General features: G+C 37.0%; 1 protein-coding gene across 2 annotated transcripts in view; it reads left to right on the top strand.

The window, feature by feature from the left end:
- The first annotated feature begins 1,845 nt into the window (after window positions 1–1,845).
- The window catches only part of LOC145781590 (NFX1-type zinc finger-containing protein 1-like), a 42,635-nt gene continuing 24,997 nt past the window's right edge, over window positions 1,846–19,483 (top strand). The window contains exons 1-11 of one of the 2 annotated variants that reach the window (XM_082593260.1): window positions 1,846–2,258; window positions 3,173–3,342; window positions 3,674–3,821; window positions 12,019–12,118; window positions 12,597–12,736; window positions 13,011–13,157; window positions 13,458–13,549; window positions 13,714–13,812; window positions 17,646–17,758; window positions 18,545–18,665; window positions 19,041–19,169. In XM_082593260.1, coding sequence (XP_082449386.1) covers window positions 3,243–3,342; window positions 3,674–3,821; window positions 12,019–12,118; window positions 12,597–12,736; window positions 13,011–13,157; window positions 13,458–13,549; window positions 13,714–13,812; window positions 17,646–17,758; window positions 18,545–18,665; window positions 19,041–19,169 — 1,189 coding nt within the window. In that variant the 5' untranslated portion in view covers window positions 1,846–2,258; window positions 3,173–3,242. The remainder of the gene's footprint in view (window positions 2,259–3,172; window positions 3,343–3,673; window positions 3,822–12,018; window positions 12,119–12,596; window positions 12,737–13,010; window positions 13,158–13,457; window positions 13,550–13,713; window positions 13,813–17,645; window positions 17,759–18,544; window positions 18,666–19,040; window positions 19,170–19,483) is intronic. The other variant, XM_082593261.1, reaches the window with a different exon arrangement.

Genomic DNA, 19,483 nt, shown 5'->3' with positions numbered 1-19,483 from the left:
TTTTAGGGTATGGTAGCCTAGGTTAGTGGCAAGAATACACAGGTCACTTGTGATAAGAATGATTTTTGTTTTGGATCAAAGCAATTTCAGTAGGCCACCGTACAATATGTGATATGCCAGGTCTATAAGGTATTTGAAGATAAGAGCAATTTCATGTGCATATGTTTAAAAAAAAAGTAAATATAGAAGAAGGTTTCTGCTAAAAGTACCCACAGCATTCAATAAAAGGCAACTCAGATGAGCTATCAAAGGTAGACACTAAGTGCTGCAAGTTACTCAATCTCCTAAATAGGCCTTAAATTTTTTCCAAAATTTGCTTTCATTTAATAAATTCTCTTGCATTTGCTCTGCACTTGTGCAAGTGCACTCTTATTTTTTGTGGTGCAGGAGCAGTGTACGGGGAGACATGTGCAGTGCGGCAGCGGACAGATTTTCCTGCTCGCGACACCACTCGTCAAAGATATTTAAAATTACGGTATTGTAAATGTTAAAAATAAAATGATAATTAAACTATCAGAAATGTTATTTTGCCAACACCTCACAATTTTTAAAAACAAAACATTTTTATTGATGAAAATAAATTGAATTATAGGCTATATGTGAATTGTGAATTCACAAAGGGCCCAACTCCACTTTTTTCATTTCACTTTTTGTGCTTTCTGATTTCTTTCGATGAAAACAAATTGAATATGCGAATTCACAAAGGGGCCTCCAGTTTTTTTTTCATTTCACTATTTGTGCTTTCCAATGTCTTCTAAATGATACTTTAAAAAAAAATGGCCAAATGTTTCCAACATATCGGTAAACACATAAAAAATACCCTATCAAATTTCCTTTGATTTTGAAATGGGCCCAACTACAGCAATTACACTTCAACTTCTCCATTGTTTCTGCACAGAATCTTCACCAAGTGAACTTTTTACGTATGATGCTTCTAATCAGTAGGCTTAAGCATGTAATCATAATCGAAGTTTTACCACAAAAGTAAATAACCAAAATAATTAAAACGGGTGTGCAAAAACACTTTGTGGCAATTGGGCCCTTCTTGGATTCACATATTCAATTGCATCCCACCTGTTATATGTCAAATACACTTCTGCAGATCATGATACTAACTTTATCGCATTTTAACTTTCTTTTAAGATAGTAATGGTGTTTTTAGAGATGTTTCAGTGTAGTAAAGGGCCCAAATTTGAGATGTTTTAGTATAATTAGACCTAAATCGTCCTAATTGACAAGTAGCCTACACGCAGTAAATTTAGCAACTCAAAAAAACTTTACTGAAGCGCGAAAGTCTATTATTTGTGGGCCCCCTGAGATGGTGGGCCCGGGGGCCGGGCCCCTCTTGGCCCCCCCCTTAACACAGCACTGGGTAGGGTAGTCAGATGATAGCTTTCACGATATTATGTGAAGCTGTACAAGTCTTCGCAATGGTAAAATATACCATGACGTCATGTACAGGAATCGACCAAACATATAGGGTAAAACTACTTTATTTTCTCTTTACTGTACACACTTCAACCCATGTGTCTTGGTCTATTCCTGTTTATGACGCCATGGTATTTTTTGCAATGGCGGAGACTTGTACACCAGCTCCTAATTATTTTTTCAGGTTTCTTAGAATATGTTCAAATCTTTGCAGAAAGAAGGTCTTTCAAAAGTCATATGTTTATGTTTTTAGTGCATTGTTGGTTTGTTGCCTATTGTTTGCTTTATATACCGCAAGCATTATATGTTATTCACACATTACACTGCTAGTGGTTTTCTTTTACATAGATAACACTTCCTGGAGCCTTAAGGTTTCATAAAATCTTGATTACATCAGGAGAAATGAGCAGATATTTCAACACGCTTGAGAGTTCAGAGAATAAACGGCCTGTGCCCAGACCTAGACAATGTCATTTAAATCAGCCTTCTAGTTCAACGTCCATCTATCCAACTTATGAAACTTATCCTACATTCAGTCACGCGCAGCAAAGACACGATAATTTGCCATTGAACAACCAGTTTCCAAGAGGAAGAGGTCCCTCTGCAAATAGAACGCCGAGGTCTTCTTCACATTCAAGACAATCAGCAAGAGCACAACCTCCTTTGCATCACAGATCATCTTCACAAAATAGAGTTTCTGTAGAATCTCCTCAACATAACAGAGGAAGAAGACAGAACTACCGTCGTACCTTTCGAGGAAGAAGGCCCCCGCAACATGACAGAAACTTCTCACCTCAAAATGGTACCAGTACTTCTGGTTCAAATAACAGGTAGCCTATACTCGTCTTTATAAATAAAGCTTTACAATTAGCAGCAGTGTGAAGTCTGGGTAGGCTATAGGCCTAACTGACTACGAATAGCCTATACACAGTGTTGGGCGCGATAGCTCATTTTTCAGTTAAGCGATAACGATAATCGATAAACGAAAAATGCCTAAAGCGATAACGCTAAACGATAAATCAAAAGAATATTAAGGGATTACGATAAACGATAAAATTATCGCCGATAATGTCCGATAACGATAATTTTTTTTTCTTGATTAGCGCTGCACCATCCCATGCAGCACGAACTGTTTTCATCAACATGACGAAAAATCGAACATAGCTTAATATACCGTACCGTAAACGTGTAAAGGGACCAAACTTTTTGTAAGTTATGCATGAATAGAATCGCTACAGCGGCATTGGGTATCGAATTTTCAAACTCTTGATCCAGAATCAAACCACTGAGGTAACCGCGTGTTTATAATTATACCTTCAGATACAAGTTGGATGCTTTTATCGGCGATAATCAAATATTGCCTTTGGCGATAACGATAAACGATAACTGAAAAAATAATTGAGCGATAACAATAGGCGATAAAAATTTATCGCCGGTAAATTATCGCCGATAATGCCCATCACTGCGCTACTTATACAATATGGTTAGACCTGCATAAACAACAAAGCTGATAACATCAAAGTTTCAACATCTAACAATATATTGCAGGTTTATTTGTAACTGCAGTGGCTTTTGAAGCTGGAGCCTACGTTCTCTTCTTTTGTAGGCCATTACAATGTTTGTTTTCTGTAATATAAAAATAAAGGTTGCAAATAACAAAGTAGGCTAAGTTACAGGAGAATAAAACACTTTATCTTCACAAAAAACTTGGTTGATTTTCTTTTTTGCATTTTGTTTTTTTAAGAGAAAATTCGGAAGAGTACCAAAGCCAAGAGTTTTCTATCAAGCCACTTTTCTACAAGGCTGCTGAAGAAATGTTCTTGAATGACGAATTGGACCTAGGAAATATCGCGCTTCGTTTGTCCACTGAGAGTTCCGGGTTTGTTGTGCGATTGAAGACAGATATACATGATGGTACTTCCTATAATTCACCTACATTCAACCGTGGTGTCAGATGTTAGCTAATTGAGGATTGACAAACTGTTTACCGTAGGCTATGTCTTGTTTCGTAAAAAGCAACCGAAATAACTATTAATAGGCTACACCTAGATTAAACACTTGTTTTGTAGACTACTGTTATAATAGAAAAACTTCTTGCTGTGTTTTTTGACTAAGCAATTTTCATTTTAAACGTTTTTGCAGTTGGATTTTCTCTTGAAAAAATAAAATGCAATTGTGATAGCGCGTTTGCGTACGTTTGATCCTAGACAGAAGCGAAATCCAATACTGTAGCCTACTTCTTTAGGCTGGATTCAACTGATTTTGAAATTGATGGGGAAACTCTGTAAATCCGAAACCCCCAATCCTCACTTGACGCACGTATTGCTGGCTCTTCTCAGCAACGATTTTGAACTCAAAACACTTAAATTCTTGAAAAGTTTACTCGGAAAAAGGTTTGTTGCTCATTCTAAATTTCATCTTTATTGGTTAACTTAAGCTACAAAAGTTTTACTAACCCTCTTACTTTTGCAAAAATTTTGTTTTTAGATGAAAATGTGCTTTTTCCTCTGACCATAGCATTAGGCCTAAATGTTATTCCAGTGTCAAGATAGCCTGCATATTCTCGAAAGGTGTTGTACTGTCGACCAATCGAGCTTGTGTAGCCTATAGCCGAGGTTTTACCACGACGTCTTATACTGTATTTTTGTATTATTCATATTGATTGATTAATTGAATCTTTATCCTCGGACTGGAAAAGCTTCTTTGAGAGCTTAATCCTAGCAGTTTTTCATACTTGTAGAGGCTTTGAACCACTGACACAAGCTCGGTTACCGAGATTTACAGAGTGAAGTTTCTGGTTGTCACAATCAATGTGCAGGGCCTCGCGACGGGCTGCTTATATCTTGATCGAACGTGCTGTTTTGATTGTGGAATTCTTGAGTGATATGTTATTATCGGTTACTGTCCTGTGGTGACCTCTGATTGCGAAATCTTTATTATGTGACGTATTTCCAGAACATTTTGTAGACGTGCAAGTCGGGAATATTCTTTGCTTGACTTGCCAGGTGTTGGATGTTGTGACATCATAAAGATGTTTGCCAGTAGTAAAATTTGACAGAACAATGAGTTCTTATGATGTTACGTTATTGTACCTTCTCGAAGTTACTAGACCATCAAATCTACTATAGCCTACATAGTAGCGTAATTTGCGTAAACTATGATTATGAGAGATTGTTGTTGTAGTAGTTGGTAATGGATGTAGAAGTAGAGATTATTGCTGATTGAGAGTTGAAGTAGGCCTAATTGAATACGAGTAGATGAGAGTTGGTGCTGATATAAATTGTGATCGAAATTAGAGTTACATGAGAAGCTGTGTGTGAACCTCATCAAAGTCGATTAAGAGTTACAAGCGTTGGAATAGGCTATATTGCTGTTCACTGTTACTTTGATATTTGTTGGAAGTGTTGAGCCGTTCGTTAAATTCCTTCAAGAATTTTCATTTATCATCCTATTAGTAGAACTATCCGACCATTTGATTGACTGCTTTTCGGTAATATCCCATTAAACTAAAGCTTTTCGGTAATATCCTCATTGAATCTTTCCAAGTCTCTTTCCTGATAAGAGATAGAAAGGAACCGTGACACTGATTAATTATTATTGAAGTGGTGTTGTTGCCGGGGAATTATTCCATCTATTAGATGCCGCTAAATGGAGAGCAGTCCTCAACGTGCGTTGCTCAAGCGCACACTCCGAGAGTCGAACCAGCGCGGCTTGATGTTGCAGCTTCTTCGTTCGCGAAGTCACGCGCTAACTAACTGAGCTATCGTATAGGACAGAGCTTCCTAAACTTTTTTGTTCACGACCCCTTTTAATCTCCTAAAAGCGATATTTATTCAAAGGCCTAATTCGAAGGAAAAATAAAAACCAGCTGCCGGCACTTGAAGCCTAGTACTTGACACGTAACATAGCCTACTGGCAACAAAACAAAAAATCAAATAGCCTACGTGATGGGTACGAATGTTTTCTGCCACAAAGCAAGTCCAGTCGTGGCTCAATGTTTGTTTATGATAGTTTCAAGGCGGTTTCAGTGTGGCTTAGGCTGGAACGGTATTTTGTTTGATTGCCATCAACGTTAAAAGCACTGACTCGCACAGATACGTGGAGACAAATGCGCTATTACAACGACGTCCACGATATGTAAAATTTACCAACAAACTGCTGCTCTACGTAGGCTACGTACGTATAGGTAGGTTAGGGCGTCACATACATCCGCAGACTTTACTCGGAAACATGCGCTTATTTGTTTAGTTTACCCTTGCGTAGAAACGAAAATATTCAAACTAAACAAAACTGCCAACTACGGAACGACGACATGTTTACCACCAAGAACTGTGTTTACAAGATCATATGCAAGAAATGCACTGAAAGCTACATAGGCAGAACGATCCGCCCACTCCACTCCCGCCTCAAAGAAGTAGACAGAATCCAAAAATCAACAATCGTGCCGAAAGGGAAGAACAATGTCACCTAATCTACTAATCAACTGATTCGACAAAATTTCACAACAATAACGCCTAACAGCACAGAGACTCAACAGCCAGCAGCCTCAAGCTAAACCAAAAAGCCACATTAAAGAACCACTTACTGACTTCAATACCATTCGTCATAGCACACGAATAGGGAATTGTGTTCCGAAACCTAGTGCAATTCGATATTGCCACAGCGAACTCGCAGCATCAGGCTAAAACAGATCGTGAAAATCTACAATGTGAAGTAAGCAACGATCATGCTGCTAAAAGCGAAACTCAATCAATTGCAAAACAAAAGAGAGATGGAAAGACAATGACGAAGGATCATCACCAAGTCGCTTAGAATCAGTGATGGGCATTATCGGCGATAATTTATCGGCGATAATTATCGGCGATAAATTTTTATCGCTTATCGTTATCGCTTAATTATTTTTTCAGTTATCGCTTATCGTTATCGCTAAAGGCAATATTTGATTATCGCCGATAATTAATCGCCGATAAATTTTAAGTGGAAAAGTGGAAAGACCATGAAAAGTAATATTTTTACTAGCCACCTAGTTCATGAAACTAAAATTAAAACCAGTTCTTCTTCAGTGCCTGAAGTGTGTGTGCACAGGTTGTTGTCATGGGAGGGGCACGCCCCCTGCAACGACGGCCCTGACAACACAACAATTTTTAGAGTTGCAAATTGCAATGCAATAAAATGCATGCAACAAGTCTCTTGTTGTTTTGCTGCAATCGGCAATCGCGAGTGAATTTTACAATTAAAATGTAAGCGCACAGGGGGTACAGGTTCCTTTGAAGCGAAGCGAAAGAAATTGGCAAGTGGTTTATGAAAGTGTCGCAATACGAGGCCGCTTTTACATCGGAAACATGGTCTTTCGCGCCACCATCACTGAAACAAGTCATTGCAGAATATGATATTGCTTGAAGCATTTGACATGCAGACCGACATCACACTTTTTGCATCTTGTAGTAGTTTTTGCATGACAATAGGCGCATCGAGTTGCGTGGTAAAATTATGCTAAGTACAGTATAACCTTTCTCATTTACCTATGCTGCATAGCCGAGTGGTGAGAGCGCTGGAACGGCAATCGAAAGGGCAGGACACTGTCTTTCGCAGGACACTTAAAGGCATGCCTGAAAGTGGACATGAAGATTGGCTTCCTTGCCTTCCCGTCCACTTAATCTAAATCTTCAACCACCGGGCGTAAGCCTGGATAGCCTACGACGACGATTTACCTATGTGACATAGCCAACGCTCAATCAAATATTTTTATTCCCACTAATAATACAGTGCCTATATTGTAATTCTTATCTCAACAACTCAACGTTCTGCCATTGCTTTAATGATGGTGTTCACAAAGAAAACAGAAAAAATTATCTGAAATAATCAGTAAATTACGATAATTATGTTATTGTTCTTGAACAAACACGACTAATTTGACAAGCTTGATGGATTTCACATAATGCACATTTTTACTACCAATAACGCTTAAGATTACTGATAAATTTTCAAGCATTTTGCGTTTTTTGGATTTTTTCAATTATTGTTGACTTTGCTGTAAACAGCCCGTAGAAAGCAAAATACAAAGTTTGGAATTTTTTATGGTATTTTCATTTGATTTAATTATTTTGCCTACTGCACGTAAGCGGCAGTGTAACTCAATTGATAAAAGCATCCAACTGGTATCTGAAGGTATAATTATAAGCACGGCGGTTACCTCAGTGGTTTGATTCTGGATCAAAAGGTTGAAGATTCGATACCTACTGCCGCTGTTGCGATTCTATTCATGCATAACTTACAAAAAGTTTTGTCCCTTTACAGTATATTATGTTCGATTTATCGTCATGTTGATGAAAACAGTTTGTGCTGCATGGGATGAGGCAGCGCTAATCAAGAAAAAAAAATTATCGTTATCGGACATTATCGGCGATAATTTATCGTTTATCGTTATCGCTTAACTTTTTTTTGATTTATTGTTTATCGTTATCGCTTTAGGCATTTTTCGTTTATCGATTATCGTTATCGCTTAACTGAAAAATGAGTTATCGCGCCCAACACTGCTTAGGATCGACCTTGACTGATTGATATTTGATTGATCAAGAAACAAACGCGTAGTTTAGTTTTTTTTTTTAAATATATATCATAATAAAAAAAAATGCTATAACAGAGCCAACGCGTGTTAATCCTAGCGAAATGCAGCTCTTTCCAACAATTGGTGTACGACAATAAGCAGGGCCGTTGAGAGAATATTTCGGGTCCGGTACCAATAAGAACCTTGGGCCCCAAATCAAGACAGTTATAAGAAAAACGCACTGTATCCAATAAATACGCTGCTGTGGTTTCTTTAAAGTGCCCCTGACAGGTTAGATCCAAGTATAGTAACTTTTTAAAGCATTTCTTAGCGCAGAATTACACTTAGCGAAATTTTTAATCTTAACCTCGTAGCTCGACTGGTTAGGGCGTAATTTAATCAAACGACTGCTCCGCAGCACCACCACAGGCGAAACTCCATATTTCACTGCTCTGGGACGACTTTGGTGGTATTACGTCATCCTAAGTGGACGTCGTTAGCAACGGATGAAACAAACGCTTCTTAGATGTAATTGGTGGATCACAGTTTGGTCTCGTTGGTCTGAGTTGGAACAAGCGGTTGCTTTTTTCGAAGATTTATTGTTTTTTGCAGTTTAATAAAACTGTACTGGATACGTTCCTACAAAATCTAAAATATACTTGAAGTGAAAAATGAAGAAATCGTACGAATCATCATTCATATTTAATTCATCATCACTATTCAAAAATAAATGAAAGTTCTCTCTCTCTCTCATAATGTGCCTTCAGTTGGCCATTGATATCCTGTGTAACGGCCATCTGGATCTGGAAAATTGTTTCGGATTCGCCAAACAATGCATGACGGCATCACAATCCGATTGTTGCTTCCGAGAGCATCACCTTGCAGTATACACTCCAACACATGCCTGTAGGCATTTTTACTTGAGTGGTATTAACAAAATCATCTTCAGTGAAGTGAACATATACGACTAGTTTTGTATGGCCCATCCCACTTTCGAACACTTGAAGAAAACTTTGACCGTTTTCTTCTCAGCACCTTGTTTTGTGGGAAAGTGGGAAAAGAAAGCACACGGTCTTTGTCACTGACAATGTCACATAAACAGCAATTTGTAGGCATTGCCTCAACCATAAATTAAAGGTACTGTTTGTGAGATACTGTTGTTACACTGCAAATGGCTATAGCCAGATTAGGACAAATAAAAAAGTATGAAAATTGTAGCCCTATGAAACTGCAATTTCAATTGAATTGAGATGCTGTTTGATAAAAGTAAACTCAACCTATTTGCACATGCTTTCAGAGCCCCACACATTCACGTTTTGCAGTAGCCGTACCATACTTTACCAAGTCATCACAGAGAAAGAATGTATCCTTCCCGCTTACTGTGACGTCATAGCGAGGTTGCCATTTTTATTTTCGCAATTGAATGAGTGCCAGATTCGCCGATGTCAACGAAAGTTTGCAAGCGTGTAACTTAGTAGCCTGTTGATATTTTTTACAATTTGCTGGTCAGGGAAGTTTGTTAGTGTCATCTTTTTGGTATTTTAGGTAAATTTGGCGAATTTATTTACCTGTCAGAGGCACTTTAAGGTTCCGGGCCCCTAAAAATATCCCGGGTCCAAAAGTACCCCCTAACCCCCCTGTCGACGCTATTGACTATAAGTGTGACATTTTTTTAATAATTGCTTTCTTGACGGCATCGTCAAAAGAAAAAAGACGGTTACCGAAATTCTTTTTTATATTTTTAGACAAAAACATTAATTGTGATACGATCCTCCAAAATAAAATGTTTTCATTTTCGAAATATTTATTTACCCTGCGCAATGTGTTGAAAAATATGCAACAACAATGATACAGAAAAATTAAATAGGCCTACGGTGAAAATTTGCCTGATAACTTGAGGCCTGTCTACCCATTCTTGAAAAACTTTTATTTACCCACCCTATAATAAGTAGATGAGACACTGGTAGTAGTTCATGCTCCCTACGTTCTACGAATGAGTCTTCAGAGCGTTGTAATTCAATATTTCAATATTGTATACCGTACCTTTTTTTTTAATTTGTAGTGCTATGTTAATTCTCCAGGTGTATCAGGTATAGTGCACCAGAAAAGAAGGATTTATCCAGTGATGCTGTTATTTTTTTTGTTGCTTTTGTTTTAGCACGATGAGCATGCTTCATCAAATGTGTATTTTCAACTATGGTTTTGTCGCATCTAGGCTTACGGCCGGTGGTTAGAGATTTAGATTAGGTGGACGGGAAAGCAAGGAAGCCAGTCTTCGTGTTCACAGTCAGGCATGCCTTTAAATGTCTTTCCAAAAACACAGTCACATGCTTTTAGGCGATGTCGAACCGACGTCCTTTCGAATGTCGTACCAAGGCTCTCACCACTCGGCTATGCAAAAAAATGGTTGGAAATGTTAGGCTATCCATATTTTTTAATGTTTGTTTGCTTAGTAGGCTAGTCTACATTATTATAAAGTCTCATGCAACTAACTCAGTTGTCTAAATTCTGAAACTAACTTGTCTTTTATAAATTCACCTAAACGAGACATTGCAGTTGCACGGACATAGAAAGAAATTAACAACGCGTATTCTTGCTTAGTTATCTTTCAAAAGGTTGTAAATTTTGAAATTGCAACGTTGTTTCTTCATAAAAAGTATTAGATCAGTACGTAGGCCTACTCTTGTTACTTTTTGGCTGAGTAGGCCTATTATTTTTTTTATGCATACATTTCTTTAAAATGCTATACTTATAGGATGAAATTTTACAGAAATAACAAGCCTAATATGGTTAAGTGCATTGTGAACTCTTGCTACAAATCGGCTGCCGAGAAACATATGGTTAGGTGCATTACATAATTTAGTGATGGGCTACTAGTATTCTTTAATTGGCTATACATGGTGATGGTGTGCAATATGCAGTGTGCACACCAACTGCTTTGGCCCATTCTAGAAAAAACAAGTAGCCTAACTTACAGTTGGTAACCAACAATAAACATTTTTCATTTAGATTTTATCTTACGGAGACCGTAGGGGAAGGTCGGGACCTGCGAGCCACTTTTTTCTTTTAGATGCATATCTTCTACGTTTCTCAATATTTTTCTCTAAAAGTTGGTTTTGCAATGCCTTGTAGTACTATCTACTCTACAGCAAAAGCACAAGTTATTATTTCAGCAAATGTTTAATTTACGCTCAAAAGCATAAACACGCGCCAAGCGTCTCATCGCACCCCACATGTGGGGAGCGATAAGCCACAATTGTGATAAGCCAAAAAATGTAGTATTTTAGCAAAGAAATCACTTCACCATATCAAAAATACAATTCTAAAACATAGTTGTATTATTTATGTGTCAAATCAATCTTCAAGCCAGCTTCCAAGCTTTAAATTTTGAAATAAGCGATGGAGAATTTTCAAATGATTCGTTGGGATGAATTGTCAGAATTTTCATGTGAAATAGCATAATTAATAGTTGCAAACGAAATAAAAGTCAGAATTGTGATATATCCTAATGGAAAGGTGTGAAAAGCAAAAAAATGATGTCATATGACACTTTAACATCTACTATCACAGGCACTTGTCATGGCTTGCATGTCCCAACACAAAGTGACTCAAGGCTCCCTACCTGATTTTTCAGAAATGAAACAACAGCTGAAAAAAAACTAACTTTGCTATCTAAAAAACTTTCAGCTTAATTTCATCATAAATACATCACCTACCGTTACAAAAAAGTTCATGAACATTTCTTGCATAACAAATGAGTTATTTTAAAACACATTCAGTCAAAAAAATTTACTTTTTTAACACAAAACCTATAAATTTTCATTGCACCTTCATTTTTAGTACAAGTTTGACCAAAGGATTGTGGGAAAGTTATCCACGCATAAAAAATATAATAACGTCAAAAAATGCAAAAAGGATACTTTATATTAAAAAAATGGGGGTGGATTATGGCTCCCACCATGATCATGAGTCCCGACCTTCCCCTATCCATTTCTTGCTAAAGTGAATAAACAGAGGTTGCCATGATTTGTTTGTTTTTACAGACCTTTGAACAATGTTGAAAATGCAGTCCTGCACGTTTCTAATTGTTTGCACCTAATGAAAGGCTGGCTTATATACTCGCAGAACACAGCAGAACAAGCGGTAAATGACTGGCCAAGATGTTCCTGGTAGTATTGTAAATTTTAATTTCGTATTATGGTATGGTAGCCTACCAATGCTTAACTTAACGGTTTAATTGAAACTTAGGGTTCAAATGCACAAACTGCAAACTTGCCGAGAGCTAAAAGCTCACAAAATTAGTTAGTTTACCTTTTAAAATATCTTCATGCCTGGATTAGTAATCGAAGGCTCTAATCCATAGATTATTGTTGGTGTAAACGAGAAACTGTTAGTCCTCTGAGTAAGATGCTTAATCGCCAGATTGCTCAATCGGTGAAGGGTTCACTCATGGAGTGATGATACATCTAAGTTCTAACCCTTAGTTGTGGATGCTTAGTTGTGCTGATGATTTGTGAATAAAACGTACTTTACATTATTTCTACCATTTTTGGCTAGAGTAGTTTAATATTTTTCAAAGTTATTGACTTTTCATTGTTGATTTATGCGGTTCATCATTTAGATCGAAATGTTATTGCCATACATAAAAAGCATGGTGGCCCAACACACTCTTGGAGACTTTGAAAATATTCAAGAAAGATTGGCGGAAATTGACACTTTGCTCCAACAGTGCTACTCCCAGGCACAGCAAAGCACACAAAAGTAGATACAAGAGATAAAATTGTGATTTTTTTCTTACTGAAGTAACTTTTTTGCATTTTTCATAGTTTCAATCTGTTTTTCTAAACGTAAACACTCTAACTTTTGTATTATCATATTTCCAATAGGCTACAAATAATTAGTATTAAGTTAGTGAGTTATCAAACTTTGTGGAGTTACGAAATTAAAAAAAACTGCTAAGTAATTGTAGACGTTTTTGGGTTTTCAACTTTTACGTGACGTATCAACAGGTTGTTTCATCAACATTTTTATTTAGGCCTTCACATTCTGGAGGAGGTTTCTCTCACGAGGAGGAACCACCAGATGACTTTCGTGCAATCTCCGTCTTCCCCACAAACGAAGACATCAAAGCCAAGGAAAGCCCATTCGTCAGAACCAACCTTATAGATTCTGCTTACAGAGAGTAAATGATTTTAAATAAAGTTATTTTGTCAAAATGCTGTGGAACGAATTATATCAATGGTAGTGTAAAACTGTTTAATGTATCTGCCCTTCTGGACATTCATGTGAAACATATAAAATTTGCCAACATGTGATAATGTGTTTTCTGTGTGAAACATAAGGTGTAATTGGAATTTTTGGAACGACACTTAATAGTGTTATTTTTTAGTACCGGTAATAATCAAAGATTGAAAATGAAAATTGTATTTTTCTATAAAAGTGCGTCAGGCGCCATATGAAGTCAGACAATATTGATTTTCAGCACGGATCACTATCTGGATGTTCAATTTCGTTTGCTTCGTGAAGATTTTGTTCGTCCCCTGAGGGAAGGGATTGACGATTTCACTAATCCTGGTAAGAAAAACGTACAACAGCAAAATTTTCAAGATTTGCGTTTTTTAATAATAATTTTAGCCTACTTTCCTGTCGATGATTTGTATTGGTTATAAATTTTTCAGAATTGGTAGTTGATGACAGATGTGTCAAAGTATGTTTCTTACCCTGTAGTATTTTTGCAGACCTTGGAGGTTTTTTGTCAGGAAAGAAGAAAAAACGTTATCAAGGCTTGAAAGCTTATGACAACGTTTCAATTGAATTTCCTAAGCTTAGCGTAAAAGGTAAGAGTCTCCTTTACCGACTGGTGTGTCAATGGTCGATACCTTGGCGACCAAACAACATGACAGCCCAGTTTAGCCTAACATGTTTTGGAGATTTTTTAGACATTTTTTACTTAGATTAATTCTCTTTTTTGCTAATTCTTCTTTCATGGGTTTATTTCAAGCATATTATTGACAATCTTCTTTGCAAGAACGGTATTGAAAAGAATTATCACACAAATGATAGAATGTGGGAATCTTTATCTTGGGACTGAGCTTCTCTGCAAGCTTAATCCGGGCAGTTTCGCATAGCCTACTTGTAGAGGCTTTAAACTGCGCAACGAGTACTCAACGAACTTGTCAACGAGTTTGATTGAGGAAGTTTTCAGTTGTTGTTGTCTACGAATTATTCCATATACTAAGTGCCACCGAATAGAGAGCTGTCATTGAAATATGTTGCTCAAGCGCAATGTGAAAATCACCGCACAATCAGCTTGACGTTACAAAAATTCTATTGCACATTATTATGAAGAGAATCAAGAACAAAATCAACGATGAAATTGCTGAAAAGCAGTGCGGATTCATGCCAGACCGTGGTACAAGAGATGCTGTTTGGTTTTAAAGAATATTGCACTAAGAGCAATTGAAATAAAGAAAGATTTGTAGCCTACATCGCTTTCATTGATTAAAGAAAGCTTTCAACCTAGTAAAACATACCAAATTACTGGAGATGCTAGATAACATTGGAATTGACGATAAAGATCTTATTCAAAACCTTTACTGTGATCAAATTGATAAATTAAACAGAATCATTTTTTGTGAACTATAAGCAAGTTTCTCAAGATGTTTAGATTTGTCCATATTTTTGTTGCGATAGTGTATTATTCTTCAGTATTTCTTTTAAAAATATTTTTCTTATAGGCTTGAAAAGGGCACTATATAACTAGCCGAAAAGGGTAGCTTATTGTTTTTTGTTTTTATAATGTTAAATATAGTGTTGTTGCTGGGTTATGTATGTTTAAAGTAAATGAAAGAAGTAAAGAACTTGAAATGGAAATGAATGAAAAGAAAGCGGAAACGCTGGTAATCACAAAGAAAATATAAAGTAAAACTCTAACTTGTCGAATTAAAATGAATGGAAGAACTATAAAGCAAGTAAAAAGTTTTCGATATCTTGGGACAATAAACTGGGAAGCAAAAGATGATAGAAGTTTAATATACGTATTGCTTAAGCTTAAGCAAAAGCCGCTTTTCAGCAAATGAAATCAATATTGTGCAATAAATACATATCTTTCCCAACGAGATACAGAATATTGAAGTGTTACATTTATGCGATTTTTAACTATACTTCAGAAACCTGGACAATCAACAAAAGAATGACTAAAAGAACAAATGGGTTTGAAACGTGGGCATTTCGAAAAATGCAGAGGATTTCCTGGACTGCCACACAAGCCAACCATTGTATTTTAAATCAAGTTAATGAAACAAAGATTCTACTAAAAAATATCAAAGAAAACCCACTTCAATTTCTAGGACACGTGCTGTGAAAAGGAAAATTAGAACATCTCGCTTTCTCTCTCTCACAGGCAAAATTGAAGGGAAGCGTGCCCAAGGCAGACAAACATCTAACCTACTGAAACCAACAAACCGACAAAACCAACACCAACATACACCTAATAAACACAGCAAAAGACCGAGAATCTTGGAAATTTTTCTTGCAAGAGGCAGTCAATGCTTAGATTTAGAATCAAGTATGACAATGAAAGAAGAAGGCGTTTGTACTTGCATAGAATGGAATTGTGTTGATATGTGACACGGCGTTGGTGAAACGTTAGCTTACTGCCTGTTGTTACTTTTACAATAAGTTGATGACTTTTGAGCTACTCTACATCCTGGACTGCCATACAAGCCAACCATTGTATTTTAAATCAAGTTAATGAAACAAAGATTCTACTAAAAAATATCAAAGAAAACCCACTTCAATTTCTAGGACACGTGCTGTGAAAAGGAAAATTAGAACATCTCTCTTTCTCTCTCTCACAGGCAAAATTGAAGGGAAGCGTGCCCAAGGCAGACAAAAATCTAACCCAGGGGTGTGCAACGTGCGGCCCGCGAAGAAAAATTGTGCGGCCCGCGAAGAAAAATTGTGCGGCCCGCGAAGATGTGCCAAGTTTGAATTGTGTGCAGCCCGCGAAACGTGTTTATAAGTTAATTTAGTCTGGCACGTGTGAACAATTCATTGTGGAGTGGATTATTCTAGATTTCGCACCTTCTGTTAACCATTTTAGAAATCTCCCAGCGGCCACCGCTAATCCAATGTATTTAATTCTTTGGAACGTGAAAATGTATGGTCACATAAAAGACATTATGAACAAATTACGACTTTGGAAGCTCACGAACAGACAGGAAATTTTTTCCACTTTCCAACTTTGAGAGACTATTGAATGCATCCTGGGAAGAAAACTGAATTTGCAGACCAACTTGAACAATTGTTGTATGAATTTTTGGCTCCTTTCAAGGACTTCAAATCTCATGAACATTTGTTTGGTATATTCGCTTCGCCATTCAACACAGACATTGACAAAGCACTAGCAGATATAACTTGAACTGATTGATCTTCAAGAGAAAACGGATTTGAAAGTAAAGTATTTAGAATAGAATCTTGGCGATTTTTACAGAAAACATCTCAACCAAGATGACTTTCCACATTTAAAAAAATCCATGGCTTCAAAAATGGCTTTTTTTTGCCTCAACGTATTTGTGTAAACAATTTTTTTCTAAAACGGGCGTCATGAAATTTCCCTATTGATCGGTTCTGACAGACAAACACTTGGAAAATGGAATTCGAATTGCGAGCAGTTCCATTAAAGTAAATTTGGAAAAAGCCGCCGAGAAAAGAAGCCAACTGCAAACTTCTCACTGAACTCGTTTAAAGACGGTGTGACAATAAATTTGAATAGAAGTTTCCTTCAGAAATTTATTTATTTATTTATTTTTTTCAGAAATTTATCCGTCTTAACTTATTATTTCTGCAAGGAGATAACCCCTAATAATGCCATAAGAATAACAAAAAAACTTCTTGTTTTGTGGTTGCAACTACTAGAAATCAAATGTTAAATAAACGTGCGGCCCGCGGTTTCACCCAATTATTTACATCTGGCTCTCCTGTAATAAAGGTTGCACACCCCTGATCTAACCTACTGAAACCAACAAACCGACAAACCAACACCAACATACACCTAATAAACACAGCAAAAGACCGAGAATCTTGGAAATTTTTCTTGCAAGAGGCAGTCAATGCTTAGATTTAGAACCAAGTATGACAATGAAAGAAGAAGGCGTTTGTAGCCTACTTGCATGGAATGGAATTGTGTTGATATGTGACACGGCGTTGGTGAAACGTTAGCTTACTGCCTGTTGTTACTTTTACAATAAATTGATGACTTTTGAGCTACTCTATAGTAGGTCAAGCAGCATTGCAAATTTTTGGTCAATGTTCATTCTTTGGTTGTTAAATTATGACATTGCGACTTTACGTTTTGATGGTGTCACACTGTTCCAATGTGTTCTTGAGTAAACGCAAATGAAAAGCTTAATTGCTTTCAAGTCGACATGTTTGTATGCATAATTCAGTTTGTTTTTGGCAGCGCTAATGAGGGATAATGGCTAGGCTACACAACATTACAACTGTTGCATCATTGCGCTGAATAGACTCTGTAATTTTACTGAAGTCTATTACGAATATTAAAAAAACTGGTAGCTTTGTATATTGTGTAAACCATTCAACTTTATCATTTTTCAACGTTTAGTACGTAGTTTCGCATCCATTTGTTTTGTGCATTGATTCCACGCAGGAATTTACTACTGTATCCATTTTGACATCACTCGTCTGAAATCTATTCAATGGCAGAACTCCAAACGGTTGCTGTATGGAAACCTTGTATGTCTCTCGTCCGATGACTTTGAGGTACTCTTCAAACAATAAATGAAGTGTTGACAATGTGCTCTTGCTGGCTAACTTTTTACTGGATTTGCTGGTGTAACCGGTTTCGCAGAAAGTCACAAGCTGAACTGTTTGTATACCGTAATGTAATAATTCACCAACGATTCTCATATCGAATTATTAAATTTTGATCGTTGTCGTTAGAACAAATAGATACAAAGGTGATGTTTGCTTGTTGCCAATATTACCATCTCTGTTTGAAAGTATGTCAGTTCACTTCTATTTGTTTTTATTTCTGACCATCACAACGAAAAGCAATGTATGCCAAACGTAACAAAGATCTAAAAAAGTAGCATCACTGTACAACGTCTTATCCATTGTAGGCGAAAGTGGTTATTGTAGGCCTACTGTTTACATTCAAATAGCTTATAACGATAGCCTACAAGAAAAAATTGCTACTTATTCTTTAACATCAGTCTCCAAAGTTTACTCAACAATGAGACTTTGTGAAAAGCATTAGCCTAACACCTACTGTCGCACAGGCTCCTTTTTGTCAATTTGTTCATCATTCTGATGTTTTCGAAGCAATTTTTAAAAATCTGATAAAATTTGAATTTTAGTTGTTCAGTAGTTTAATCTACTGTAACTTATGGCGTGTGCTTGCAAAGTTATCCAGTTATAATAATCATAAATTACAGTAGTTCAATGTAGGATGGCTTGTGTTTTCATACCTGTTAGCTTATCTGGAAGTATCCTATTGCGTACTGTATCGGTTATTGTGCACAAAGACCATCATCAGCATGTATTTAGGATCACTTTCTTTTTGCCACTGTAACCGACAGAGACCTGGACAAATTGAAGATGGGTTACATCGAAGTTGAATTCTTAAACGTTACCAATCCTCCAAGAAGACAGGGAGATCGTCTTGATGGTAGTGGTTAAATTTGATAGTTATTGCTGTGTCATAACAGCGTACTGAAACGCATCATTTGTGAAACTTCGATCTACTATGGTTTTGTGTATGCTATGCCTGGTTGTTGAAAATCACCGCTCACCTCTACCCAGGGTGTAATAAATTGGGTGAGCGTAGTTGCTGAAGGAAAGGCGGCCGAGAGAACGAAACTGGCCGCCACCCTACTCTCGTTAGTGCCGAAGGCTTAGTTAGTGTAATAAGAACCTTGTCGTATTCCCGATGCTTGGATTCAGATACGGGAATCACTTTTTTACCTTTATGCTTGAGTTGGAGAATAAAATATAGGCAGGCAAATTTGTAGGAATATAACTTGACGTTGTGGTTACATTTCAGGCGAAAATGTGATTGAGCAATTAGACGAAAGCAGTTTAGTTTCCCTTGAGGACATGAAGAAAACTTACTGCATGGTTGAAAGCGAGGCGTATTTTGAAGCCTACCGCCATGTTTTGACTGGATTGAAAGGTAATGTTTACTTATCTAGCATTAGCTCACTAATAAATGCTGTTATGCGATAGCCTACGTTTCGTCTTCTGGGGACATTCGTTGCCAAAGACGGCGGTTTCCATACTGCGGACCTCTTAAAACGTCCAATGGCTTTAGGCGAAAGATTTGAAAAGAAAATTAAATGCTACTTATGAATTTTAACACTTTTTCCTGAAGTCAAAGCATTTACGAAACCTCTTAAACAGTGTTGTACGTTGACGCTGAGGCTAGCGCCGTCAGTTTATTTTTTAGTTGACGGAAGTGATAGCGCCGTCAACTATTTTGCCGATTTT

Source organism: Aplidium turbinatum, chromosome 13 (genome assembly GCF_918807975.1).
Source record: "Aplidium turbinatum chromosome 13, kaAplTurb1.1, whole genome shotgun sequence".
NCBI lineage: Eukaryota > Metazoa > Chordata > Ascidiacea > Aplousobranchia > Polyclinidae > Aplidium > Aplidium turbinatum.
Note: the sequence above shows the minus strand (reverse complement) of the source record. Positions and strands in the feature narration are given on the sequence as shown.